This window comes from Chlorocebus sabaeus, chromosome 6 (genome assembly GCF_047675955.1).
Source record: "Chlorocebus sabaeus isolate Y175 chromosome 6, mChlSab1.0.hap1, whole genome shotgun sequence".
NCBI classification, from domain to species: domain Eukaryota; kingdom Metazoa; phylum Chordata; class Mammalia; order Primates; family Cercopithecidae; genus Chlorocebus; species Chlorocebus sabaeus.
In genome coordinates this window covers 52,482,903-52,496,031 of record NC_132909.1, presented here as the reverse complement: position 1 = coordinate 52,496,031, position 13,129 = coordinate 52,482,903, and the positions used below count along the sequence as shown (strand labels likewise).

Below are 13,129 nucleotides of genomic sequence, written 5' to 3'. Positions count from 1 at the left end.
CGGATCACGAGGTCAGGAGATCGAGACCATCCTGGCTAACACGGTGAAACCCCGTCTCTACTAAAAAATAGAAAAAACTAGCCGGGCGAGGTGGCGGGCGCCTGTAGTCCCAGCTACTCGGGAGGCTGAGGCAGAAGAATGGCGTGAACCTGGGAGGCGGAGCTTGCAGTGAGCTGAGATCCGGCCACTGCACTCCAGCCTGGGCGAGAGAGCGAGACTCTGTCTCAAAAAAAACAAAAAACAACCCCTGTAGAAGAGACACTTCGCACCCTGCAAACACAGTGGTAACATAGACTGCATATTATATATACTGTATCAGTTGGACTCAAGGTGCTATGAGGTGAGACACAGTAGTTCACGCCTGTAATCTGTAATCCCAGGACTTTGGGAGGCCAAGGCAGGAGGATCATTTGAGGTCAGGAGTTTGAGACCAGCCTGGGCTACATTGAGAGGTCCAGTCTCTCCAAAAAAAAAAAAAAAAAAAAAAAAAAGTGTAAAAATTAGCCGAGTGTGGTTAGTCTGCACCTGTGGTACCAGCTACTTGGGAGGCTGAGGTGGTAGGATCGCTTGAGCCTGGGATGTTGAGGCTGCAGTGAGTTATGATGGCACCGCTGCATTCCAGCCTGTTCAGCCTGGGCAACAGAGCAAGACCCGGTCTCACAAGGAAAAAAAAAAAAGATGCTTTGACATCAGGATCTCCAGGAGCACAGGGAACCTCTTCCGGGCAAAAGTCATTCTACCCTTGTAGCAACTGGGGTCCAAGGAGAGCTTTAAGTCAGGAGCAGGAGGGCTACAGAAACTGCTACTTCCAGCCAGAGGCACACATGCTGTGGTAACAGCATTACACTTGACTTCTCAGTCACTCTGCTGAGAAAACTGGAAGGACATGGCTTGTACCTCTACCAAGCCAGCCAGTCTCCTGATCCCGAGGTTGCCAGGGGTGTGAAGGACAAGGTTCAACTGACTGCGGAGACCAAGGTGTCCTTTGCAGAATGGGTCTGCTTTCTTTCAACCCCTCCTATGAACTGGGATATTTAGCCTGGCAAAGAGAAGAATAGAGAAACCTTCAAAACCCCTAGAATGTCTCATCCAGTGGAGACTGGATTTAACTGCCTGGCCCCAGAATGGCAGGTGGGATCCCAAGCAGGCACCCAGGAGCTGGCAGGAGGGTCACTGTAAAGACACCCTTCCCTGGTAAAACTGTGATGACACCAATCACACCTGCTGAAGCCAGGAGGGTCGCGGACGGCCAAGAAGAAAGTAGCAGAAGACTCAGAATGCCGGCTTAGCACATAGCCTGAGACCCTATGATTCCTTCCTAGTGTTTCCCTCGGAGATGAGCCCTCTGCAGAGGGGAGATAAGATATATATATAAACAGCTGGCTGGGCACGGTAGCTCACGCCTGCAATCCCAGCACTTTGGGAGGCTGAGGTGGGCAGTTCACCTGAGGTCAGGAGCTCGAGACCAGCCTGACCAACACAAAGAAACTCTGTCTCTACTAAAAATACAAAATTAGCCGGGCATAGTGGCGCATGCCTATAATCCCAGCTACTCGGGAGGCTGAGGCAGAATCGCTTGAACCCGGGTGGCGGAGGTTGTGGTTAGCTAAGATCATGCCATTGCACTCCAGCCTGGGCAACAAGAGTGAAACTCCATCTCAAAAAATAAATAAATATATATATATATATATATATATATATATATATATATATATATATATAAAAACAGCCACAGAAGAATAAGGCAAATATGGCTCACGCCTGCCGGCTTCCCAAGATAAAGGGTGTAACAGCCTCAGGAAGGAATTGAGAGCTCTGTGCGAACCGGGCACAGGAAGCTGCTTAAATAGGCGGACCTTCGAGAAACGGCTGGCTCTGGAAACACCCAAGAAACAAACGCCAGACTGGTCACACACACAGAGGGAAAGGCACCTCCAGAGAGGAGGCTGGCGACAGTCGGAGGGAGGGCAGAAGCATCACACTTATCAATCTTATTCCATAGTTAACAAACCACCAAAGCAGTCAAGGGGAAGTAGAACCCGTGATATCAGAGCCATGTTAAGAAAACTAACCCAGCAGAGGTATCTAGTATAGATTGGATAGGAAGAAGTTATAAAATGTTAGATTACTCTAACACCTCTATGCCAGAAATGCTGGTCTGAAATATAGCAGACCATGGCTGGGCACAGTGGCTCATGCCTGTAATCTCTGTACTCGGGAAGCCAGGGCAGGAGGATCACTTGAGCCCAGGAATTCGAGACTAGCCTGGGCAACACAGCGAGACCCTGTATACAAGAAAAAATAATTAGCTGGGTGTAGTAGAATGCACCTATAGTCCTAGCTACTCGGGAGGCAGAGGCAGGAGGATCACTAGAGCTCAGGAATTTGTGACCAGCCTGGGCAATACAGTGAGACCCTGTCTCTACAAAAAAATAGTAATTAGCTGGGTGTGACAGCATATACCTGTACTCCTAGCTGCTCAGGAGGCCAAGGCGGAAGGATCACTAGAGCCCAGGAATTTGAGACCAGCCTGGGCAACATAGTGAGACTCTGTCTTTACAAAAAATAGTAATTAGCTGGGTGTGGTGGCATGCACCTATAGTCCTAACTACTCAGGAGGCTGAGGCGGGAGGATCACTAGAGCCCAGGAATTCAAGACTAGCCTGGGCAACACAGCGAGACTCTGTCTCTACAAAAAATAGTAATTAGTAATTAGCTGGGTGTGCTAGCATGTACCTATAGGCCTAGCTACTTGGGAAGCTGAGGCGGGAGGATCAATACAGCCCAGGAATTTGAGACCAGCCTGGGCAACACAGCAGAGACCCTGCCTGCCTAAACAAAAAATAGTAATTAGCTGGGTGTGGTAGCATGCATCTGTGGTCCTAGCTACTCAGGACACTGAGGCAGGAGGATCACTAGAGCCCAATGAGCTATAATTGTGCTGCTGCATTCCAGCCTGGGTGACAGAGCAAGACCTTGTCTCTAAAAATATAGTGGACCATGCAAGACAAGTTACAAGTCTGTCAACCCAGCTTCTTCAGGCTGGCTGCATGGCAGCTGGAGCAGGGCCACCCAAGACAGCATCTGCAGTAGGCAAAAGAGTAGACCCACTGGGCGCGGTGACTCATGCCTGTAATCCCAGCACTTTGGGAGGCTGAGGCGGGCAGATCACCCGAGCTCAGGAGTTCAAGAGCAGCCTGGGCAACATGGCAAAACCCCATCTCTACTAAAAATACAAAAATTAACTGGGCTTGGCCTGGCACGGTGGCTCACGCCTGTAATCCCAGCACTTTAGGAGGCCAATGCAGGCGGATCACGAGGTCAGGAGATCAAGACCATCCTAGCTAACACGGTGAAACCCCGTATCTCCTAAAAATACAAAAAATTAGCCAGGCGTGGTGGTGGGCACCTGTGGTCCCAGCTACTCGGGAGGCTGAGGCAGGAGAATGGCGTGAACCCGCGAGGCGGAGCTTGCAGTGAGCCGAGATCAGGCCACTGCATTCCAGTCTGGGCGACAGAGTGAGACTCTGCCTCAAAAAAAAAGAAAAAAAAAGACTCATAGTATAATAATTTTTTTTTTTTTTTTTGAGACAGGGTCTTGCTCTGTCGTCCAGGCTGGAGTACAGTGGCATAATCATGGCTCACTGCAGCCTCGACCTCATGGGTTCAAGTGATCCTCCCACCTCTGCTTCCTGAGTAGCTGGGACCCCAGGTGCATGCCACCATTTTTGGCTTTTTTTTTTTTTTTTGAGACGGGGGTGGGGGTCTTCCTATGTTGCCCAGGCTAGTTTTGAACTCCTTGGCTCAAGCGATCCTTCTGCCTCGCCTCCCAAATTCCTGGGATTACAGGCATGAGCCACTGCACACGGCCTAGTCTAATAACTTTTACACATACTGGGACCAAAATGCGTGTGTGACTCACTTTCTTGCTAGATTCACTTTACTGTGGTAATCTGGAACCAAACCCACAGCATCCCCACTGTATACACAGGACCACATAATTAACAGGTGACGAAGGGCTTTGGACAGGTGCTGCTCTCAACACATCTATACCGATAAGTTCAGTCTTCCTAACACCCCTGTGGAGCAGGTAGCCCCACCCCCTTTTTATAGATGAAACACCAAGGCACCAAGAAGTTCAATAACTTAGCCATACAGCTGGCAAGTAGGGCGGGATGTGAACCCCAGCAGTCTGCACCCCTAGAATTCTACCACAGGGGAGCAAAACAAAAAGAGGTAAGTCAATTTTGCCTTATTCAGTATGTACTCAGTAGTAGCCAAGGAACTGGAGTTAAGGAGTTCAAGATCTAGCTTAATCTAATCACAGAATGACTAGCAGATAAGAAAGCTGTAGTAGTTACAAAAGCTAATCAGTTGTGCGAAGGAGGCTGCTAGCATTAATGTGGTAGGCTGTACAGGGGAAGAGCTAGCATGCAAGCATTCGAGTCTATTGTGCTCCAAGCTACAGATACAGTGAATATGGCAGACATGCTCTGGTAACAGACTTTGAAATAATCACTAATTTCAGTGTTATAATGGCACCATGTGGGGTACACCGACAAGATTCAACACTCTTATTGTGGGGAAGCAAGCCTAGCTGTCTGAGAGCAGGCTTAAGAATCAATTAACAGGCCAGGCACGGTGGCTCACGCCTGTAATCCCAACACTTTGTGGGGCTGAGACGGACGGATCACTCGAGGCCAGGAGTTCAACACCAGCCTGGCCAACACGGTAAACCACGGTTTCTACTAACAGTAAGAAAAAATTAGCTGGGTATCTTGGCGCATGCCTGTAATCCCAGCTACTCGGGAGGCTGAGGCAGGAGAATTGTTTGAACCCGGGAGGTGGAGGTTGCAATGAGCCAAGATCTCACCACTACACTCCAGCCTCGACGACAGAGCGAGAGTCCGTAAAAAAAAAAAAAAAAAAAAAAAAAAACCACATCAAACAATGAACCAGCTGGACACCATGGCTCATACCTGTAATCCCAGCATTCTGGGAGGCTAAGTCGAGTAGATGACTTGAGGTCAAGAGTTTGAAACCAGTCTGGTCAACATAGCAAAACCCAGTCTCTAATAAAAATACAAAAATTACCTGGACTTGGTGGCGGGCGCCTGTAATCCCAGATACTTGGGACACTGAGGCAGATTTGCTTGAACTCAGGAGGCGGAGGTTGCAGTGAGCCGAGATCATGGCCACTGCACTCCAGCCTGGGAGACAGAGCAAGACTCAGCCTCAAGGGGGGAAAAAAAAATTAGCTGGGCGTGGTGGTGCACACCTGTAATCCCAGCTACTTGGGAAGCTGGGACAGGAGAATTGCTTAAACCCGAGAGGCGGAGGCTGCAGTGAGCTGAGATCACGCCATTGCACTCCAGCCTGGGTCACATAGCAAGACCCTGCCTCGATTAAAAAAAAAAAAAAAAAATCTAAGTTTCAGGTACTGTTGGATGCCATGTTTGTTTATTTTTCATATAATGAAATATTTTCAAAATGTAAAAAAAAAAAAAAAAATCTGTGGAGTGAGTCATATAAACTGCAGTTTGAATATCTACCACATGGTCAAAAGCAGTCCTCCAAAACTCCAATGCCTACAGTGAAGCAATCTGAGTTCAAAGAAATGTGGAACCCAGGGTCAATGGTGGATTGTAAGGCTCACCTAATGGTATTCCAATTCAGCCAAACAAAATATTTGCACAGGGCCAACAGAGCCCCTGAGCCAGTGGCCTATTGGCAACCCCAGTTGAAGGGAAAGGCTTTGGCAAGCAGCAGACCTTAGCAGGAATTCCTGCTTCCTGGCAGTTAACTCCTCCAGCATCCACTTTTAAGAACTCTTGGCCGGGCGCGGTGGCTCAAGCCTGTAATCCCAGCACTTTGGGAGGCCGAGACGGGTGGATCACGAGGTCAGGAGATCGAGACCATCCTGGCTAACATGGTGAAACCCCGTCTCTACTAAAAATACAAAAAACTAAGCCGGGCGAGGTGGCGGGCGCCTGTAGTCCCAGCTGCTCGGGAGGCTGAGGCAGGAGAATTGCGCGAACCCGGGAGGCGGAGCTTGCAGTGAGCAGAGAGCGGGCCACTGCACTCCAGCCTGGGTGACAGAGCGAGACTCCGTCTCAAAAAAAAAAAAAAAAAAAAAAAGAACTCTTGAGAAATAATGGCCGGGCCCAGTGGCTCACGCCTGTAATATCAGCCCTTTGGGAGGCCAAAGTAGAGGATCGCTTGAGCCCAGGAGTTCAAGACCAGCCTGGGCAACAAAGCAAGACCCTCATCTCTAAAAAAAAAAATTTTTTTTTTTTTTTTTTGAGACAGAGTTTTGCTCCTGTTGCCCAGGCTGGAGTGCAATGGCGCAATCTCGGCTCGCTGCAACTTCCACCTCCTGCGTTCAAGCCTCCTGGGTTCAAGCGATTCTCCTGCCTCAGCCTCCTGAGTAGCTGGGTTTACAGGTGCCCGCCACCATACCTGGCTAATTTTTTTTTTTTTAGTAGATATGGGGATTCACCACGTTGGCCAGGCTAGTCTCAAATTCCTGACCTCAGGTGATCCACCCATCTTGACCTCCCAAAGTGCGGGGATTACAGGCGTGAGCCACTGAGCCCGGCCTTCTAAAAATTTTTTAAGGATTAGCTGGGCATGGGGGCATGTGCCAGCTACTCAGGAGGCTAAGGCAGGAGGACTGCTTGAGCTCATGGGTTTGAGGCTGCAGTAAGCCATGATTGTGCTACTGCATTCCAGCCTGGGTGACACAGTGAGATCCCGTGTCTTAAAAAAAAAAAAAAAACAAACAAAAAAAAAACTTAAAAAACAAGCTAAGTTAGCCACTAGCATATGAACCTTTATGTGCCATGCATATTCTCATTTAACCCAATACCACCTGAAAACACATGTCATTATTCCTAGACTATGGATATAGAGGTGGCATATGCTTGTTTAAGATCATCGAGCCAGTGGAGGCCATGTTTTCAAGAAGGCTGGGCAGGCCAGGCACAGTGGCTCACACCTGTAATCCCAACACTTTGGGAAGCTGAGGCAGGAGGATCGCTTGAGGCCAGGAATCGAAGACCAGCCTGAGCAACATGGCAAGACTCCGTCTCTACAAAATTAAAAAAAGGAATAAAAAAGGAAGGCCGGGCCCAAACTTCTCTGAATTGGGTCTAACATCATGAAGCCAGGTACTTTTGTAACTTCACTTCCATTCCATTTTAAATCAAGTTTTATCTTGGGAGGATACTGCACAGATGATTCAAGAAGGTATATACCCACTAACTGGTTAAGAAGTGGTTTGACTATAATCCCAGCACTTTGGGAGGCTGAGGCGGGTGGATCACTTGAGGTCAGGAGTTCGAGACCAGCCTGGCCAACATGGAGAAACCCCAACTCTACTGAAAACACAAAAATTAGCCAGGCATGGTGGTGGGCACCTGTAATCCCAGCTACTCAGGAGGCTGAGGCAGGAGAATCACTTGAACCCCGGAAGTGGAGGTTGCAATGAGCTGAGATCACGCCACTGCATTCCAGCCTGGGTGACAGAGCGAGACTCCATCTCAAAATAAAAAAGTTGTAGTTAAGGCATGGTGGCTCATACCTGTAACCCTAACCTTTGGGACACAGAGGCAGGAGGACTGCTTAAGGGCAGGGGTTTAAGACCAACCTGGGCAATATGGTGAAACCTCATGTATACAGAAAAAACTAAGAAAGTCAGTTGGGCATGGTGGTGGTCACCTATGGTCCCAGCTACTCAGGAGGCTGAGGATCCCTTGAGCCCAGGAGTTCAAGGCTACAGTGTGTTATAATTGTGCCAGGGCACTCTAGCCTGGACAACAGAGTGAGACTCATCTCTAAAAATAAAATTGTTGTTTTTTTGTTGTTGTTTGTTTGTTTGTTTTGAGACAGGGTCTCACTCTGTCACCCAGGCTGGAGTGCAGTAGCACGATCTCGGCTCACTATATACAGCCTCAATCTCTGGGGCTCAAGTGATACTCCCACCTTAAGTCTCTTGAGTAGCTGGGACTACAGGTACATGGCACTACTCCTGGCTAATTTTTGTATTTTTAGTAGAGATGGGGTTTTGCCATGTTGCCCAGGCTGGTTTCAAACCCCTGGTTCAAGAGATTCATCCGCCACTGCCTCCCAAATTGCTGGGATTACAGGCGTAAGCCACAGCACCCAGCCTTCAAAAAAAAAAGTGGGGGGTCGAACCAAATATCCATCCCTCCCCAAAGACCCAAATCAGAACTGGCCTGGCCCAACCAGGCCAGTTAACAAGCCCAAGGAAATAGAAAAATGGCAAAGAGTGCTTTCACAGATTCAGTTGGAAGTGTCCAGGCCTGGTGAGGGTTCCTATGCCTCATGCACACCTCCCTTGAACAAGTTGTCAGGAATGAATAGATGGCGTTCATGGACAAGGGGCTGGGACCACTGCTCCCACTGATCCTGTGCACGGAAGTCGGACAGAGGCATGAATTGCTAAAGCCAGGGCCTCCAACATTAGACACACACACTAAAGAACACACCCATGAACACACGCAAACACACACGAAAGTGTAGCCAGTTCTCAATAGCAAGACTTCCCTGATGCCCACGGCTCACAGGCACAGATTTACAGGAAAAGACCAACCATGCAGCCTTCACGCTTCCCGGGCCCTGCGCGGCATTGCACGGTTCAAGTTCCTGCCAAAACACAGACTTTCCCAAGGAGCAAGGAACACACAGTCCCAAGTGACAGAATGAGTCCCCACTACGGAAGGCTGGGCTCTCAAACATGAGCCAGCCCAGCCCGGGCCACGACCGGTGACGTCCGTCTCTGGAGGCCGCCATCGGGATGCACAGCTTTGGGGGAAAGGCACTGAGGGACCCCCACCAGAGAAGCGCCACCGGGGACCGGGCCGGACACCGGAAGTGGAGGCCGAAGTGCCGGTGCCCGAGGGGTGTCCGTTGGCCGCGGGCTGCCCACTTCCTGTGCTACCAAGCTGGAGGCAGGAGCCCGGCCCACCGCTGCTTGGAGAAGGGGACCCCGGAGACGAACCCAAAGCTTGCTGTATTTGGGGATCAAAAGAGAATCCCCACCCTGCCCAGTTTCTAGCCACCAGGGAGCTACGGGGGAATCCACAGCCCATTTTGGCGCCAAACAGCCCGGGCACGCGCGACCGGAAGTGCCACCCTGCCCGCGCCAACTGCCGCTGCGCGCCGCACCACCCCACGCATGCGCGCCCGTCTGTCAGCAGCGGCCACTGGCCACCCCGAGGGGAAGCGACCCCCCACCCAGCGCCCTGCCTGGCCCCCCGAGTCCGCGTTCCCCCCACGGTACCTACCGCCTGCGGACATCGTCGGGCAGTGAGATGGCCGGGACGGCCAGTGTGGGCACCCGGGCTGGGGCGGTACGCGCCGGCATCTCGGAGGCTGCAGCAGACGCGACGGCGGCAGCGCAGGCGCCCCGGCTTTTCGCGCGGAAACCGATGGGGAGGGGCGATGAGCGGAGGCGGCGTCTACCACCCCAGTCCGGGCGCGGGGAGGGGGGAGCGGATGTACCAAAAGGAAAGAGGCGATACTCTGTGCAGAAGGATGGAACGGAGCAGGCCATGCCCAGGGACCACGCATGCGCGAGACGGGCATGCACCCCCGCGCGGAGCAGTGGGCTCGTCCAAGCTCCACGGTTTGCTGGGAGGTGGGCACGGTGCCCGAGGCATTCATTCATTCATTCTTTCAGGTGTGATGGGGATAAAGCAGCAAGAAGCCCCCAAGGGCTTGTGAGAGCCCTTGAGTAAAGTCCTCAGTTCCAATTCAACCTCCATCTATTTGCTGGCTGTACGACCTTGGATGGGTCACTAGGACTCAGCCTCTGTGTCCTCGTCTGTAAAACGGGGTAATTGCACCTACTCTAGAAAATCTTGAGTATGCACAGAATTTGTAGCTAGTACCAAGAATCTCACAGTGTATAGAGACCCATGCCACTTCTATACCCAGTGTGTGTGGGGTTTTCTGTTCCCCTTTTTAAGCACCACGTGGCTCATGCCTGTCATCCCAGTACTTTGGAAGTCCAGGGCAGGAGGATCGCCTGAGTCCAGGAGTTTTAGACCAGCCTGGGTAACATGGAGAAACCACATGTCTTAAAAGAAAAAAAGAAAAACAAAAATTAGCTAGGCATGGTGGCGTGTGCCTGTAGTACAACTACTCCAGAGGTTGAGGCAGGAAGATCACTTGAACCGGAGAGGCAGAGATTATAGTGAGCCATGATTGCGCCACTGCATTCCAGCCTGGGAGACAGAGCAAGACCTTGTCTCAAAAAAATAAAAATAAAAAGTAAAAATAAATTAAGAAGCACTATGCCAGGCGCAGTGGCTCACGTCTGTAATCCCAGTGCTTTGAGAGGCCCAGGTGGGAGGATCGCTTGAGGTTAGGAGTTCAAGACCAGCCTGAGCAACATAGGGATACCCCATCTCTACAAAAAATACAAAGATTCGCTAGGCATGGTGACATACACCTGTAATCCTACCTACTCAGGAGGCTGAGGTGGGAGGATGGCTTGAGCCCTGGCAGTGTAGGCTGCAGTGAGCTATGATTGGGCCACTGGACTCCTGCCTAGGCGACAGGGTAAGACCCTGTCTCACTCTGTCACGCCGGCTGGAGTGCAGTGGCGAGATCTCGGCTCACTGCAACCTCTGCCTGCCAGGTTCAAGCGATTCTCATGCCTCAGCCTCCCTAGTAGGCTGGGATTATGGGGGTACTCCACCACGCCTGGCCAATTTCTGTATTTTTAGTGGGAGAGACAGGGTTTCACCATGTTGGCCAGGGTAGTCTGGAACTCCTTACCTCAAGCAATCCACTTGCCTCAGCCTCCCAAAGTGCTGGGATTATAGGCCTAAGCCACCGCAACCGGCCGGAATTTTTTTTTTTTTTTTAAGCACCAGAACACGGGGGAAAGATCGTGTCTTTAACAAATGGTGCTGAGATAACTGTATAACCACATATAAAAGAATGAAGTTGGACCCTTACCTTATACCATATACAAAAAACACAAAATTGTTTAAAGACTTAAACATAAGACCTGAAACTATAGTGCTCCTAGAAGAAAACATGGGGAAAAGTTTCATAACATTGGATTTGGCAATGATTTCTTGGATATGACAGCAAAATACAGCCAACAAGAGAAAAGATAGACAATTGAGTTTGCATCAAACTTAAGGATAGCTATACAGCAAAAGAAATGACCAACACAGTGAAAAGGCAACCTATAGGATGGGAAAAAAAAAAAGTTTGCAAACTATATTATCTGGTAAAGGGTTAACATCCAGAATATAGGAAAAATTACAGCCAGGCACGGTGGTTCATGCCTGTGATCCCTGTACTTTGGGAGGCCCAGGCAGGCAGATCGCTTGAGCCCAGTAGTTTTAGACCAGCCTGAGCAACATGGCAAAACCTCATCTCTACCAAGAAAAGAAAAAAAAATTATATAAAAAATAAATTACTACTGGTCAGGCTCGGTGTCTCACGCCTGTAATCCCAGCAGTTTGAGAGGCCAAGGCAGGTGGATCACCTGAGGTCAGGAGTTTGAGACCAGCCTGGCCAACATAGTGAAACACTGTCTCTCCTCAAAATATAAAAATTTGTGCCGGGCGCGGTGGCTCAAGCCTGTAATCCCAGCACTTTGGGAGGCCGAGACGGGCGGATCACAAGGTCAGGAGATCGAGACCATCCTGGCTAACACAGTGAAACCCTGTCTCTACTAAAAAATGCAAAAAAACTAGCCGGGCGGGTTGGCGGGCGCCTGTAGTCCCAGCTACTCGGGAGGCTGAGGTAGGAGAATGGCGTAAACCCGGGAGGCGGAACTTGCAGTGAGTTGCAATCCGGCCACTGTTCCCCAGCCTGGGCGACAGAGCAAGACTCCGTCTCAAAAAAAAAAAAAAAATTTGCTGGGCGTGGTGGCACACAATCCCAGCTACTCAGAAGGCTGAGGCAGGAGAATCGCTTGAACCCAGGATGTGGAGGCTGCAGTGAGCCGAGATCGCACCATCGCACTCCAGCCTGGGAGACGAGAGAGAAACTCTGTCTCAAATAAATAAATAAAAATTTAAAAAATAAAAAATAAACTACTACAATGCAACAACAAAAACTCAATTTAAAAATGAGCAGATGGGTTGGGTGCGGTAGCTCATGCCTGTGATCCCAGCACTTTGGGAGGCCAAGGCAGGCAGATCATGAGGTCAGGAGATCAAGACCATCCTGGCTAACATGGTGAAACCCCATCTACTAAAAATCCAAAAAATTCACTGGGCGTGGTGGCAATTGCCTGTAGTCTCAGCTACTCAGGAGGCTGAGGCAGGAGAATGGCGTGAACCCGGGAAGCGGAGCTTGCAGTGAGCCAAGATCATGCCATTGCACTCCACCCAGCCTGGGCAACAGAGCGAGACTCCATCTCAAAAACAAAAAGAGCAAATGACTTCAATACATACTTTCCCAAAGAAGATATGCGAATAGAAAACAAGCATATTAAAAGATGCTCAACATCACTGGTCATTGGGGAAGTGCAAATCAAAACCACAATGAAATATCCCTAAGACCCCTTAGAATGGCCACTGTCAAATAATAAGTGTTGGTGAAAATGTGGAGAAATTGGAACCCTTATGCACGGTTGAGAGTCAAATAAAATGGTGGAGCTGCTATAAGAAACAGTGTGGAAGTTCCTCAAAAAATTAAAAATAGAATTATCATATGATCCAGCAATCCCATTTCTGGATATAAATTCAAAAGAATTGAAAAGAGGATCTTAAAGAGATATTTGCATACCCATCTTCATTGCAGCATTAGTCACAACAGCCAAGAGACAGAAAAAAAAAAAAAAAAAAAAAAAAGATTATATTGCTTCTAAGAGATGGAGTCTTGCTATGTTGCCCAGGCAGGTCTCAAACTCCTGGGCTCAAGGCATCCTCCTACCTCAGCTTCTCAAGTAGCTGGGACTACAGGTATGTGCCACCATAATGGGCTAATTTTTTATATATTTTGTAGAGACAGGATTTTTCCATGTTGCCCAGGCTGGTCTCGAACTCCTGAGCTCAAGCAATCTGCTGGCCTTGGCCTCCCAAAGCACTGGGATTACAGGTGTGAGCCACTGCACCCAGCCTAATTCAGTCTTTAA

At 49.6% G+C, this 13,129-nt stretch overlaps 1 protein-coding gene across 3 annotated transcripts in view; it reads right to left on the bottom strand.

The window, feature by feature from the left end:
* Positions 1 to 9,506, bottom strand: part of DNMT1 (DNA methyltransferase 1) — a 61,687-nt gene extending 52,181 nt beyond the window's left edge. The window contains exon 1 of one of the 3 annotated variants that reach the window (XM_037992404.2): positions 9,309 to 9,506. In XM_037992404.2, coding sequence (XP_037848332.1) covers positions 9,309 to 9,388 — 80 coding nt within the window. In that variant the 5' untranslated portion in view covers positions 9,389 to 9,506. The remainder of the gene's footprint in view (positions 1 to 9,308) is intronic. The other 2 variants (XM_037992401.2, XM_007995208.3) reach the window with 2 other exon arrangements.
* Between the last annotated feature and the right edge of the window lie 3,623 nt (positions 9,507 to 13,129).